Source organism: Loxodonta africana, chromosome 11, assembly GCF_030014295.1.
Source record: "Loxodonta africana isolate mLoxAfr1 chromosome 11, mLoxAfr1.hap2, whole genome shotgun sequence".
NCBI classification, from domain to species: domain Eukaryota; kingdom Metazoa; phylum Chordata; class Mammalia; order Proboscidea; family Elephantidae; genus Loxodonta; species Loxodonta africana.
Window position 1 is genome coordinate 25,953,995 of NC_087352.1, and position 13,524 is coordinate 25,967,518.

A 13,524-nucleotide genomic window follows, 5' to 3' on the forward strand; every position below is an offset into this window, starting at 1 on the left:
GCTGCCTACAAGAGACACACCTCAGACTTAGAGACACAAACAAACTAAAACTCAAAGGATGGAAAAAAATATATCAAGCAAACAATAAGCAAAAAAGAAGAGGAGTAGCAATATTAATTTCTGACAAAATAGACTTTAGACTTAAATCCACCACAAAGGATAAAGAAGGACACTATATAATGATAAAAGGGACAATTGATCAGGAAGACATAACCATATCAAATATTTATGCACCCAATGACAGGGCTGCAAGATACATAAATCAAATTTTAACAGAATTGAAAAGTGAGATAGACACCTCCACAATTACAGTAGGAGACTTCAACACACCACTTTCGGAGAAGGACAACAATCAACCAACTTGACCTCATTGACTTATACAGAACTCTCCACCCAACTGCTGCAAAGTATACTTTTTTTTCTAGCGCACATGGAACATTCTCTAGAACAGACCACATATTAGGTCATAAAACAAACCTTTGCGGAGTCCAAAACATCGAAATATTACAAAGCATCTTCTCAGACCACAAGGCGATAAAACTAGAAATCAATAACAGAAAAACTAGGGAAAAGAAATCAAATACTTGGAAAATAAACAATACCCTCCTGAAAAAAGACTGGGTTATAGAAGACATCAAGGAGGGAATAAGGAAATTCATAGAATGCAATGAGAATGAAAATACTTCCTATCAAAACCTCTGGGACACAGCAAAAGCAGTGCTCAGAGGCCAATTTATATCGATAAATGCACACATACAAAAAGAAGAAAGAGCCAAAAGCAGAGAACTGTCCTTACAACTTGAACAAATAGAAAGTGAGCAACAAAAGAATCCATCGGGCACCAGAAGAAAACAAATAATAAAAATGAGAGCTGAACTAAATGAATTAGAGAACAGAAAAACAATTGAAAGAATTAACAAAGCCAAAAGCTGGTTCTTTGAAAAAATTAACAAAATTGATAAACCATTGGCTAGACTGACTAAAGAAATACAGGAAAGGAAACAAATAACCTGAATAAGAAATGAGAAGGACCACATCACAACAGAACCAAATGAAATTAAAAGAATCATTTCAGATTATTATGAAAAATTGTACTCTAACAAATTTGCAAACCTAGAAGAAATGGATGAATTCCTAGAAAAACACTACCTACCTAAACTAACACATTCAGAAGTAGAACAACTAAATAGACCCATAACAAAAAAAGAGATTGAAACGGTAATCAAAAAACTCCCAACAAAAAAAAGCCCTGGCCCGGACGGCTTCACTGCAGAGTTCTACCAAACTTTCAGAGAAGAGTTAACACCACTACTACTGAAGGTATTTCAAAGCATAGAAAATGACGGAATACTACCCAACTCATTCTATGAAGCCACCATCTCCCTGATACCAAAACCAGGTAAAGACATTACAAAAAAAGAAAATTATAGACCTATATCCCTCATGAACATTGATGCAAAAATCCTCAACAAAATTCTAGCCAATAGAATCCAACAACACATCAAAAAAATAATTCACCATGATCAAGTGGGATTTATACCAGGTATGCAAGGCTGTGCAAGGCTGGTTTAATATTAGAAAAACCATTAATGTAATCCATCACAGAAATAAAACAAAAGACAAAAACCACATGATCTTATCAATTGATGCAGAAAAGGCATTTGACAAAGTCCAACACCCATTTATGATAAAAACTCTCAGCAAAATAGGAATTGAAGGAAAATTCCTCAACATAATAAAGGGCATCTATGCAAAGCCAACAGCCAATATCACTCTAAATGGAGAGAACCTGAAAGCATTTCCCTTGAGAACGGGAACCAGACAAGGATGCCCTTTATCACCGCTCTTATTCAACATCGTGCTTGAAGTCCTAGCCAGGGCAATTAGGCTAGATAAAGAAATAAAAGGTATCCGGATTGGCAAGGAGGAAGTAAAGTTATCACTATTTGCAGATGACATGATCTTATACACAGAAAACCCTAAGGAATCCTCCAGAAAACTACTAAAACTAATAGAAGAGTTTGGCAGAGTCTCAGGTTATAAAATAAACATACAAAAATCACAAAGAACACCGAAGAGGAAATAACCAAATCAATACCATTCACAGTAGCTCCAAGAAGGTAAAATACTTAGGAATAAATCTTACCAAAGATGTAAAAGACCTATACAAAGAAAACTACAAAGTACTAGTGCAAGAAACTAAAAAGGACCTACATACGTGGAAAAACATACCTTGCTCATGGATAGGAAGACTTAACATAGTAAAAATGTCTATTCTACCAAAAGCCATCTATACATATAACGCACTTCCGATCCAAATTCCAATGTCATATTTTAAGGGGATAGAGAAACAAATCACCAATTTCATATGGAAGGGAAAGAAGCCCCGGATAAGCAAAGCATTACTGAAAAAGAAGAAGAAAGTGGGAGGCCTCACTCTACCTGATTTCAGAAGCTATTATACAGCCACTGTAGTCAAAACAGCCTGGTACTGGTACAACAACAGGCACATAGACCAATGGAACAGAATTGAGAACCCAGATATAAATCCATCCACATATGAGCAGCTGATATTTGACAAAGGCCCAGTGTCAGTTAATTGGGGAAAAGATAGTCTTTTTAACAAATGGTGCTGGCATAACTGGATATCCATTTGCAAAAAAATGAAACAGGACCCATACCTCACACCATGCACAAAAACTAACTCCAAGTGGATCAAAGACCTAAACATAAAGACTAAAACGATAAAGATCATGGAAGAAAAAATTGGGACAACCCTAGGAGCCCTAATACAAGGTATAAACAGAATACAAAACATTACCAAAAATGATGAAGAGAAACCCGATAACTGGGAGCTCCTAAAAATCAAACACCTATGCTCATCTAAAGACTTCACCAAAAGAGTAAAAAGACCACCTACAGACTGGGAAAGAATTTTTCAGCTATGACATCCCCGACCAGCGCCTGATCTCTAAAATTTACATGATTCTGTCAAAACTCAACCACAAAAAGACAAACAACCCAATCAAGAAGTGGGCAAAGGATATGAACACACATTTCACTAAAGAAGATATTCAGGCAGCCAACAGATACATGAGAAAATGCTCTCAATCATTAGCCATTAGAGAAATGCAAATTAAAACTACGATGAGATTCCATCTCACACCAACAAGGCTGGCATTAATCCAAAAAACACAAAATAATAAATGTTGGAGAGGCTGCGGAGAGATTGAAACTCTTACACACTGCTGGTGGGAATGTAAACTGGTACAACCACTTTGGAAATCTATCTGGCGTTATCTTAAACAGTTAGAAATAGAACTACCATACAACCCAGAAATCCCACTCCTCGGAATATACCCTAGAGAAACAAGAGCCTTCACACAAACAGATATATGCACACCCATGTTTATTGCAGCTCTGTTTACAATAGCAAAAAGCTGGAAGCAACCAAGGTGTCCATCAACGGATGAATGGATAAATAAATTGTGGTATATTCACACAATGGAATACTACGCATCGATAAAGAACAGTGACGAATCTCTGAAACATTTCATAACATGGAGGAACCTGGAAGGCATTATGCTGAGCGAAATTAGTCAGAGGCAAAAGGACAAATATTGTATAAGACCACTATTATAAGATCTTGAGAAATAGTAAAAACTGAGAAGAACACATACTTTTGTGGTTACGAAGTGGGGAGGGAGGGAGGGAGGGAGAGGGTTTTTTTATTGATTAATCAGTAGATAAGAATTGCTTTAGGTGAAGGGAAGGACAATACTCAATACATGGAAGGTCAGCTCAATTGGACTGGAACAAAAGCAAAGAAGTTTCCGGGATAAAATGAATGCTTCAAAAGTCAGCGGAGCAAGGGTGGGGGTCTGGGGACCATGGTTTAAGGGGACTTCTAAGTCAATTGGCAAAATAATTCTATTATGAAAACATTCTGCATCCCACTTTGAAATGTGGCGTCTGGGGTCTTAAATGCTAACAAGCGGCCATCTAAGATGCATCAATTGGTCTCAACCCACCTGGAGCAAAGGAGAATGAAGAACACCAAGGTCACACGACAACTAAGAGCCCAAGAGACAGAAAGGGCCACATGAACCAGAGACCTACATCATCCTGAGACCAGAAGAAGTAGTGGGTGCCCGGCCACAATCGATGACTGCCCTGACAGGGAGCACAACAGAGAACTCCTGAGGGAGCAGGAGATCAGTGGGATGCAGACCCCAAATTCTCATAAAAAGACCATACTTAATGGTCTGACTGAGACTAGAGGAATCCCGGCGGCCATGGTCCCCCGACCTTCTTTTGGCACAGGACAGGAACCATCCCCGACGACAACTCATCAGACATGAAAGGGACTGGTCAGTGGGTGGGAGAGAGAGGCTGATGAAGAGTGAGCTAATTATATCAGGTGGACACTTGAGATTGTGTTGGCATCTCTTGTCTGGAGGGGGGATGGGAGGATAGAGAGAGAGGGAAGCTGGCAAAATTGTCACGAAAGGAGAGACTGAAAGGGCTGACTCAAGAGGGGGAGAGCAAGTGGGAGTACGGAGTAAGATGTATGTAAACTTATATGTGACAGACTGGATTTGTAAACGTTCACTTGAAGCTTAGTAAAAGTTAAAAAAAAAAAAAGATGGAAGGAATACACAAAGTTACTGTAGTAGAAAGAATTGGTTGACATTCATCCATTTCAGGAGGTAGCATATGATCAAGAACCGATGGTACTGAAGGAAGAAGTCCAAGGTGCACTGAAAGCATTGGCAAAAAACAAGGCTCAGCAAAAAAGAGAAAGAACCTCAACCATATGGATTGACACAGTGGCTGCAACAGTGGTCTCAAGCATAACGTTTGTGAGAATGTTGCAGGACTGGGCAGTGTTTTGTTCTGTTGTACATAGGGTAACTATGAGTTGGAACTGACACAACGGCACCTGAAAACTACTTTACCAAGCATTATTCCTTCTTCAGGGATTGGTCCCTCCTGATAACATGTCCAAAGTATGTGAGATGATATCTCACCACCGTCGCTTCTAAGGAGCATTCTGGCTGTACTTCTTCCACAACAGATTTTTTCGTTCTTCTGGCAGTCCATGGTATATTCAATATTCTTTGCCAACACCATAATTCAAAGGCATCAATTCTTCTTCAGTCTTCCTTATTCATTTCCCAGCTTTCATATGCATATGAGGTGATTGAAAACACCATGTCTTGGGCCAGGCTCATCTTAGTCCTTAAAGTGACATCTTTGCTTTTTAACACTTTAAAGAGGTCTTTTGGAGCACATTGCCCAATGTAATAAACAAAACAAAACAAAACACTGCTTTATTGTTGACTGCTGCTTCTATGGGTGTTGATTATGGAGCCAAATAAATGAAATCCTTGACAATATCAATCTTTTCTCCATTTATCATGATGTTGCTTATTGGTCCAGTTGTGAGGATTTTTCTTTTCTTTATGTTGAGGTGTAATCCATATTGAAGTCTGTAATCTTTGATCTTCATTATTAAGTGCTTCAAGTCCTTTTCACTTTCAGCAAGCAAGGTTGTGTCATCCATAAGTCAGGTTGTTAATGAGTCTTCCTCCAATCCTGATGCTTTGTTCTTCTTAATAGAGTCCAGCTTCTCAGATTATTTGCTCAACATACAGACTGAATGAGTATAGTGAAAGGATTCAAACCTGTCGCACACCTTTCCTGACTTTAAACCAGGCAGTATCCCCGTGTTCTGTTCAAATGACTGCCTCTTGGTCTATGTACAGATTCTTCATGAGCACAATTAAGTATTCTGCAATTCCCGTTCTTTGCAATGTTATCCATAATTTGTTATGATCCACACAGTCAAATGCCTTTGCATAGCCAATAAAACACAGGTAAACATCTTTCTGGTATTCTCTGCTTTCACCCGAGATCTATCTGACATCAGCAATGATATCCCTGGTTCCATATCCTCTTCTGAATCTGGCTTGAATTTCTGGCAGTTCCCTCTCCATGTACTGCTGCAACCACTTTTGAATGATCTTCAGCAAAATTTTACTTGTGTGTGATATTAATGATATTGTTCTATAATTTCTGCATTCTGTCTGATCACCTGTCTTTGGAATAGGCATATTGATCTCTTCCAGTCGGTTGGCCAGGTAGCTGTCTTCCAAATTTCTTGGCATAGACAAGTGAGCACTTCCAGACCTGCATCTGTTTATTGAATCATCTCAGTTGGTATTCCTTTAATTACTGGAGCCTTGTTTTTCCACCAGTGTCTTCAGTGCAGCTTGGACTTCTTCCTTCAGTATCATCGGTTCTTGATCATATGCTGCCTCCTGAAATGACTGACCGTCGACCAATTCTTTTTGGAACAGTGACTGTGTGTATTCCTTCCATCTTCTTTTGGAGCTTCCTGCGTTGTTCAGTATTTTGCCCATAGAATCCTTCACTATTGTAACTCAAGGCTTGAATTTTTTCTTTAGTTCTTTCAGCTTGAGAAATGCTGAACATGGTCTTCCCTTTTGGTTTTCTAATTCCAGGTCTTTGCATATGTCATTAAAATACTTTGTCTTCTTGAGCTTCCCCTTTAGTTTACCCAGTAAACCCAGTGCCGTCGAGTTTAGCATGTATTAATAGGGCATTCCTTTCAACTGCTGAGTAGTATTCCATTGTATGGATATACTACTGTTGTTTATCTGTTCACTAATTGATAGACACATCAGTTGTTTCCAGTACACTGTACACTGAAACTATAAAATATTGTTGAGAGAAATTAAGGAAAATCTGTATAAATGGGGAGGTATACCCAGTCCATAGGCTGGAGGACTCAATATTGTTAATATATTAATTCTCCTAAAGTGATGTATAGATTCGTGGTAAGCCGAGTTCCAAGATGCCTTTCCTTCCAGGATTTCTGCTTCCTGGTGTACACGCCCTATATAATTCCCTTGAGTGTGAGCAGGACTTGTGAATATGATGCAATATCACTCCCATGATGACAATTTTACATTATATGATGTAAGATATTTTGCAGATGTGATTAAGGTACCTAACCAGTTGATTTTGTGTTTACCAAAGGGAGATTATCCTGGGAGAGGGGACCTCACCTGAGCAGGTGAGCTCTTAAAAGGGCCGTTTCTGAAGGTAGAGATTCAAAGCATGAGTGCAACACTCTCCTGTTGGCCTTGTCGGAGCCAACTGCCATGTTGTAAAGACAGCCACATGGGAGGTAACAGCAGGCAACTTGTAGGAGCTGAGAACAGCCCCCAGTTGACAGCCAGCACGAAAGTGGAGATCTCAGTCCTACAATTGCAACCAGAGGGCTTGGAAGACTCCAGTCAGATCACAGCCCCAGCCAACAGCGTAACTTCAACCTGGTGAGACCCTGAGCAGAGGACCCAGGTAAACTGTCCCTGGATTCCTGAACCACAGAAACTGAGATAATAAATTTGGTTTGTTTTAAGCCACTAAGTTTCTTGTAATTTGCAATGTAGTAATGGGAGACTAATATGAGATTCAATGAAACTCTAATAAAAATCCCATCAGGCTTTTTTTGATAAAAATTGGCAAGCGGATTCTAAAATATAAATGGAAATTTACAACTCCCAAAATAGACAAAACAGCTTTGTAAAAGAAGAGGAAAGTTGGAGGGCTAACATGATTTGACTTCAAGAAGTATTTTAAAGATATAGTAATAAAATAGTGTGGTACTGGAGTACAGAGAGACCAATGGAACAGAATACAGTCCAGAAATAAACCTACAAATATATGGACAATTGATTTTGATAATAGTGCAAAGACAATGAAGTGGAAAAAAGAATATAATAAATGATGCTGGAACAATTAGATTTTCAGAAAAAGTGAACTTTGATCTGTACTGTCACACAAAAATTAACTCAAAATGGAACACAGATCTAAATGTAAAATTTAAAGCTATATATTATTCTGATACCAACCCAGACGAAGACATCACAAGAACATTTAAGAGTATCAAACACTGTTTCATGATAAGAACACTGAAGAAACTAGGAATAGAAGAGAACTTCTCAACTTGTTAAAGGGTATCTACAAAAAAACCACAGCTAGCATACTTAATGGTGAAATACCGAGTGTTTGCCCCCTAAGATCAGGAACAAGACAAGGATGCCTGCTGTGGCCACTTCTGTTCAACACTGTACTGGAGGCTCTAGCCAGAGCAATCAGGGAAAGAAAAGGAAAAGAAAAAGTCATCCAGATTGGAAAAAAAAATAACTATCTCTATTTTCAGATGAACCAAGAAAACCAAACCCATTGCCATGGAGTCATCCCTACTCATGGCAATTCTGTGTGCCACAGAGCTGAGCTCCGTATGGTTTTCTTGGCTGTAATCTTTACAGAAGCAGAATGCCAGGGCTTTCTTCCATGGTGCTGCCACTAGGTGGGTTCAAACCACCAACCTTTAGGTTAGTAGTGGAGTGCCTTTGCACCACCGAGGGACATAGATTTTCAGATGACATATCATATGTAAACCAAAAAACCAAACCCATTGCTGTTGATTCCAACTCATAGGAACCCTAAAGGACAGAGTAGAACTGCCCCATAGGGTTTCCAAGGCTGTATATCATTATGGAAGCAGACTGCCACATCTGTGGTACCACTGGTGGGATCAAACCGCTGACCTTTTGGTTAGCAGCTGAGCGCTTAACTGCTGCACCACCAGGGCTTCTTGATCTGATATATATTTGGTTGGAGAGTTAGGACTAAAGGGTGTGGGCTTTCTTTTTGAGGTGGTAATTGTCAAGCAGGGTCAGAGGCCTCCAAGAAAGGTAGGATTCACACATAGGCACTGGATGGAACAGTGTTTACTTTCAAGGAAGAGAAGCAGAGTAAGATCAGCTTCAATAGTGGGCATAGGTCCCCCATGACCATCAGGTCAGGCCCCACAGGGATACCTGATTCTGGGCAGCACACATCCCTCTCATGCTGCAAGTGAAAGACCCTGTTCTCTCCCTACCAGGAAGAGATATAGTGGTGGGGTTGGCCAGGTGCCACGTGATACACACGCACACACAGAACAAAGGACTCATCAGGCCCTTAACCAGGTGGTATCCTCCCTGAACAGTCCCTTCTTCCATTCCTTTTTTGTTTTCCTCTTTCTTTCCCCTTAGCAATTCTTTCCTGCTCCTCCTCCCCGTTCCTCTTTCTTCCTTAACCCTCTTCTTTCTTTTCTCTTCCCACCTATACCCTCCTCCTTTCCCATCCTCTCTAGTTCTTTTCACATCATCCCTCTTCCAACCTGTTCTTCCCCTCTCCCACCCCTCCTTCCCTTCTTCATTCTTTTTCCTTCCTCCCTTCTCCCAACCCTTTCTACTCCTTATCCTTTTTCTCATCTCTCTTCCCTTCCCATCCCTCCTCTTTCTCCTTTATCTGTTTTCTCCCTCCTCCTTCCCTGCTTCTCCTCCCTCCCCTCTTCTTTTCCCTCCCTCCCCATCCTTCCGCCCCAGCCCTCCTGCCCTTCCCATTCTTTCTCTTTTCCCTATCCTTCCTCCCCTCTCAGCACCCTTCTGTGTGTCCCTCCTCGCTCATTCTCTTCTCACTCCTACCCTTAATCTCTCCCAGTCCCTCCTTCCCCATCCTTCCTTCTCCTCTTCCCTCGTTCATTTTCGCCTCCCTTCTTCTGTCTCCTCCCATCTCTTCTACCTGCTTCTCTCAATCCCACCCCAACCCTCTTCTCTTCCCATCCTTCGGTCTCCTGACACTCCCCCCGCCACATCCTTCTCCCCACCCCTCATTCTCCGTCCCTCCTCCCCAGTTTCCTCCTTCCTCATCCCTCTCCTCCTCCCCTCGTTCTCTCTCCCCGCCGCACATTCCCTTCTTCTTCTTCCTCCCTCTCGCGACCCTCCTCCCTCCCGTCTCTCCTCTACATTCTTTTTCCCACTCTTCCTTCTCTGCCTTCCTCCCCAGTCATCCTCCCTCCCCACTCCTCCCCGCCGATTCTTCCTCCTCAGTTTTCTTCCTACACACATCCCGCCCCCTTGGCTGCGTTGCCTCGGAGACCACAGGGCTATTGACACGCGGCGGGCCTCGCTTTGGTCTCCGTTCGGCGGGAGGGGCCTGAGGGAGGAGGCGGCGCGCGGGCTTCTGGGAGCTGTAGTCCGGCTCTGTCCGCGCAGGCGCACTGCGGCCGGGCGGGCCTATCCGGCGCCGGTCATTGTCCTGACAGAGCGGCCGGGGTGAGTCTGCGCGCGGGGTTGGGGCGAGGAGAGGAGGGACGTCTCCCCTTCCCCGCTCTTGATCAGTGCCAGACCTGGCCTTTGCTTGGGCGGGGGCGGGCCGGGGAGACGGCGTGTGGTCCCCGAGAGGGGCGTGCGGGGCCGCGGTAGGAGGAGGGGGCGTGCGGGACTGGGGTGAGGGGAGGGGACGTGCGGGACATGGGTGAAGAGAGAGGGGGCGTGTGGGGCCGGGGTGAGGGCAGTGGTGGCGTGCGGGGCCGGAGTGAGGGGAGGAGACGTGACGGGCCGGGGAGAGGGGAGAGGGGGCGTGTGGGGTCCGGGAGAGGGGAGACGGGGGCGTGTAAGGCCGGGGAGTGGGGAGAGGGGGTGTGCGGGGACGGGGTGAGGGGCGCGCGGGCAGGGAAGAGGGGAGGGGGCGTGCTGGTTGGGCGCAGGTGTGCACCCCTGGAGAGAGGGCTTGCAGGCTGAGTAAGGAAGGTTTGCGGTCCTAAGGTGAAGGGTGCGTTGACCTAAGGAGAAGGTGTTCAGGCTTAGGGAGCGGAGTGGAGAGACGAAGCTGTTATTGACAGTCATGGTCCCGGGAGGAGAGCAAGTCTGTGTATGCGTGGCTGCGTGTGCTGGCCTTGGACTATGACTTGGGCTGTCTTTTTGTCTGTCTAAATGTGTGTTATCTGCCAGTGCACGTTTGTGTGTAGGTGTGTCTGGGTAGCCTCTGGGTGTGGGTGTGTCTCTCCAGAGACTCACCTCTGTCCGTATCTTTGCCTGTCTCTGTATGTCTGTGTTTCTGTTTTGGGTGTTTGTGCAGGACTTTTAAGTGGGTCTAAGTATGTGGGTGCGTCTGGGTATGCCCCGTCCACAATGTGTGTGACTCAGTACACCTGGGCTGGTAGGCCTGGCAGAGCTGCCTTCCTTCTTTCCCCCACCTCTGTAAGCCTGGGGACCTCCTAGAACCCCCAGCTACGCCCAGCACCTCTCCCCAGATCAGTCTTTCCTCAGAGCTACATCTGGCTCAGAGAAGGTTCTGGAGGGAATGTTGGCCTAGGAGGGCAGGAAGTGTGTGGAGGACAGGATGGGGGGCCAAGGGAAGCTATTTTCCTCTCCTGCCTCCCATAATGAGTTGCCAATGAGTTGACTAGTACTCATGGCTACCCTACACGTGTCAGAATAGAACTGCATTCCATAGGGTTTTCAATAGCTGATTTTTCAGAAGTAGATCACCAGGCCTTTCTTCTAAGGTGCCTCTGGGTGGATTTGAACCTCTAGCCTTTCGGTTAGCAGTTGAGTGTGTTAACTGCACCACCCTCAAAACCAAAACAAAAGCCGTTGCCGTCCAGTCAATTACTACTCATAGTGACCATGTTTGACAGAGTAGAACTGCATCCATAGGGTTTCCTAGGCTGTAATCTTTATGGGAGCAGGTTGCCAGGTCTTTGTCTCCCACGAAGCTGCTGGGTGGGTTTGAACCGCCAACCTTACAGTTAGCTGAGCACTTAATCATTGTGCCATCAGGGCTCCTCCTAGGGTTGTTAGGAGGATTACATGAGGTACATTTGTCAAGTCTTGGCGTGTAATAATCACCATAAGTATTTGCTGTTAATATGTATGTGTGTGTCTGTGCTATCTGAAAGGCCTGGTCTCTCACTGTCCCTCCCTCTGTCGCCCCCATCCCCAGTTGTCTCGGCCCCGCAAGCCTGTCCACCCATCCTCCAATCACCGTGGGCAGCCGAGGGATGGCCACCCAGCTGCTGACGGATGAGGCCCTGGTGAGTCATGTCGTCCCCATGCCTCCTCTCTGGCCTGGGCTGGAAGGCAGAGCGTTAGGGGCTTCTGCCCACCCTAGCGCCCTCCAGGGGCTTTGTTTTCTGTCCTCACCCTTTGACCACCCTGATACTGGCTATGAGCTCAACTGTGAAGGACAGAGCAGCTCAGGCATGACCAGTCATGCCCTCAGAGCTCTCAGGGGATGCAGGTCACCACCCAGAAAATGATGGTTTAGACATGTGACACCAAGAGTAAAAAAGGCCGGTGCAGAAGGACTTGGGGAGTACGATGCCGATGTGATCTTTAGAAATGGGCAGACAGCAGTAAATAGCCCTTAAATAGTTAAGCGTTCAGCTGCTAACCAAAAGGTTCGAACCCAGCCAGCGTCTCTGCAGGAGAAAAGACCTGGCAGTCTGCCCTCGTAAAGATTACAGCCTAGGAAACCCTCTGTGGCAGTTTTGCTCTGTCACGTAGGGTTGTGAGTTGGAATCACCTTGACAGCACACAACGTCTTAAGCTGGGTGATGGGTATATGGCTGTTTGTTGTATATCTCTCTAAACTTACTTTTATGCCAGAAATACTTCATAATAAAAATAATATATAAAGTACTCATTATAGAAAACTAGGAACATCCAGCAAACTAGAGGTAAGACAATAAAACTCACCTGTAGTCTCTCTAAAAACCAGTTGCTGTCGAGGATGTTCTGACTTATGGCACCCGCATGTGTGTCAGAGGTGAACTGTGCTCCACTGGGTTTTCAGTGGCTGATTTTTCAGAAATAGATCACCAGGCCTTTCTTCCAAGGTGCCTCTGGGTGGACTCAAACCTTCAACCTTTCAATTGTAGCCGAGAACATTAACTGTATCACTCAGGGAATTGACTAAACAGCAACTGGTTTCTTTCTTTTTTGTTTTTGGTTTATAGTCTCTACTCAAAGATAACCATATACAGAGTTTGTGTTTCCATTTACTTTTATATGCATTTACATATACTTTATATATATATTTATATAGAATTCTAAAAAATTGACCGAGTTTGCCTCTGCCATTTGAATCTTGAGTTTTATCATTAATATTACACAGTAGGGACTTTCTCCTGCCCTTGAAAACTTGACAAACGTCACTTGTTTTGGCTGCATAATCAGTGTATGTAAATGTTCATCCAAGATTGGTGAGTTTGATTTCTTAAAATCATTTTTCAGCGCGGAAAATAATGTAAAAGGAAATTCCTGATAGGTAAGAAAATGCATGATCATTACAAAAAACTTGAAAAATCTAGAAAGATATTTCTACAAGAATAAAATTCACCCCTGGTCTTTCCTGAGAAGACAACCACTCTTGAATATTTGAGTGTCTTTGCCTCCTTTGATGAATATTCTAAAAAATAAGAATCACACCAGCTTAGCAATTTTGAATATCTGCTTTTTCTTCAAAGCTTTTCATTCTAAGTGTTATGGATTGAATTGTGTCCCCCAAAATGATGTGTTGTAAATCCGACCTATACCTGTGGTTATAATCCCCTTTGGGAACGGGTTTTCTTTGTTATGTTAATGAGGCAGTATT

General features: G+C 43.5%; 1 protein-coding gene across 1 annotated transcript in view; it reads left to right on the plus strand.

Moving 5' to 3' along the window:
* Positions 1-10,146: 10,146 nt before the first annotated feature.
* Positions 10,147-13,524, plus strand: part of ZNF71 (zinc finger protein 71) — a 36,338-nt gene continuing 32,960 nt past the window's right edge. Inside the window, exons 1-2 of the mRNA XM_023543612.2 lie at positions 10,147-10,199; positions 11,872-11,962. Of these exons, the coding sequence (XP_023399380.1) occupies positions 11,930-11,962 (33 nt within the window). The 5' untranslated portion in view covers positions 10,147-10,199; positions 11,872-11,929. The remainder of the gene's footprint in view (positions 10,200-11,871; positions 11,963-13,524) is intronic.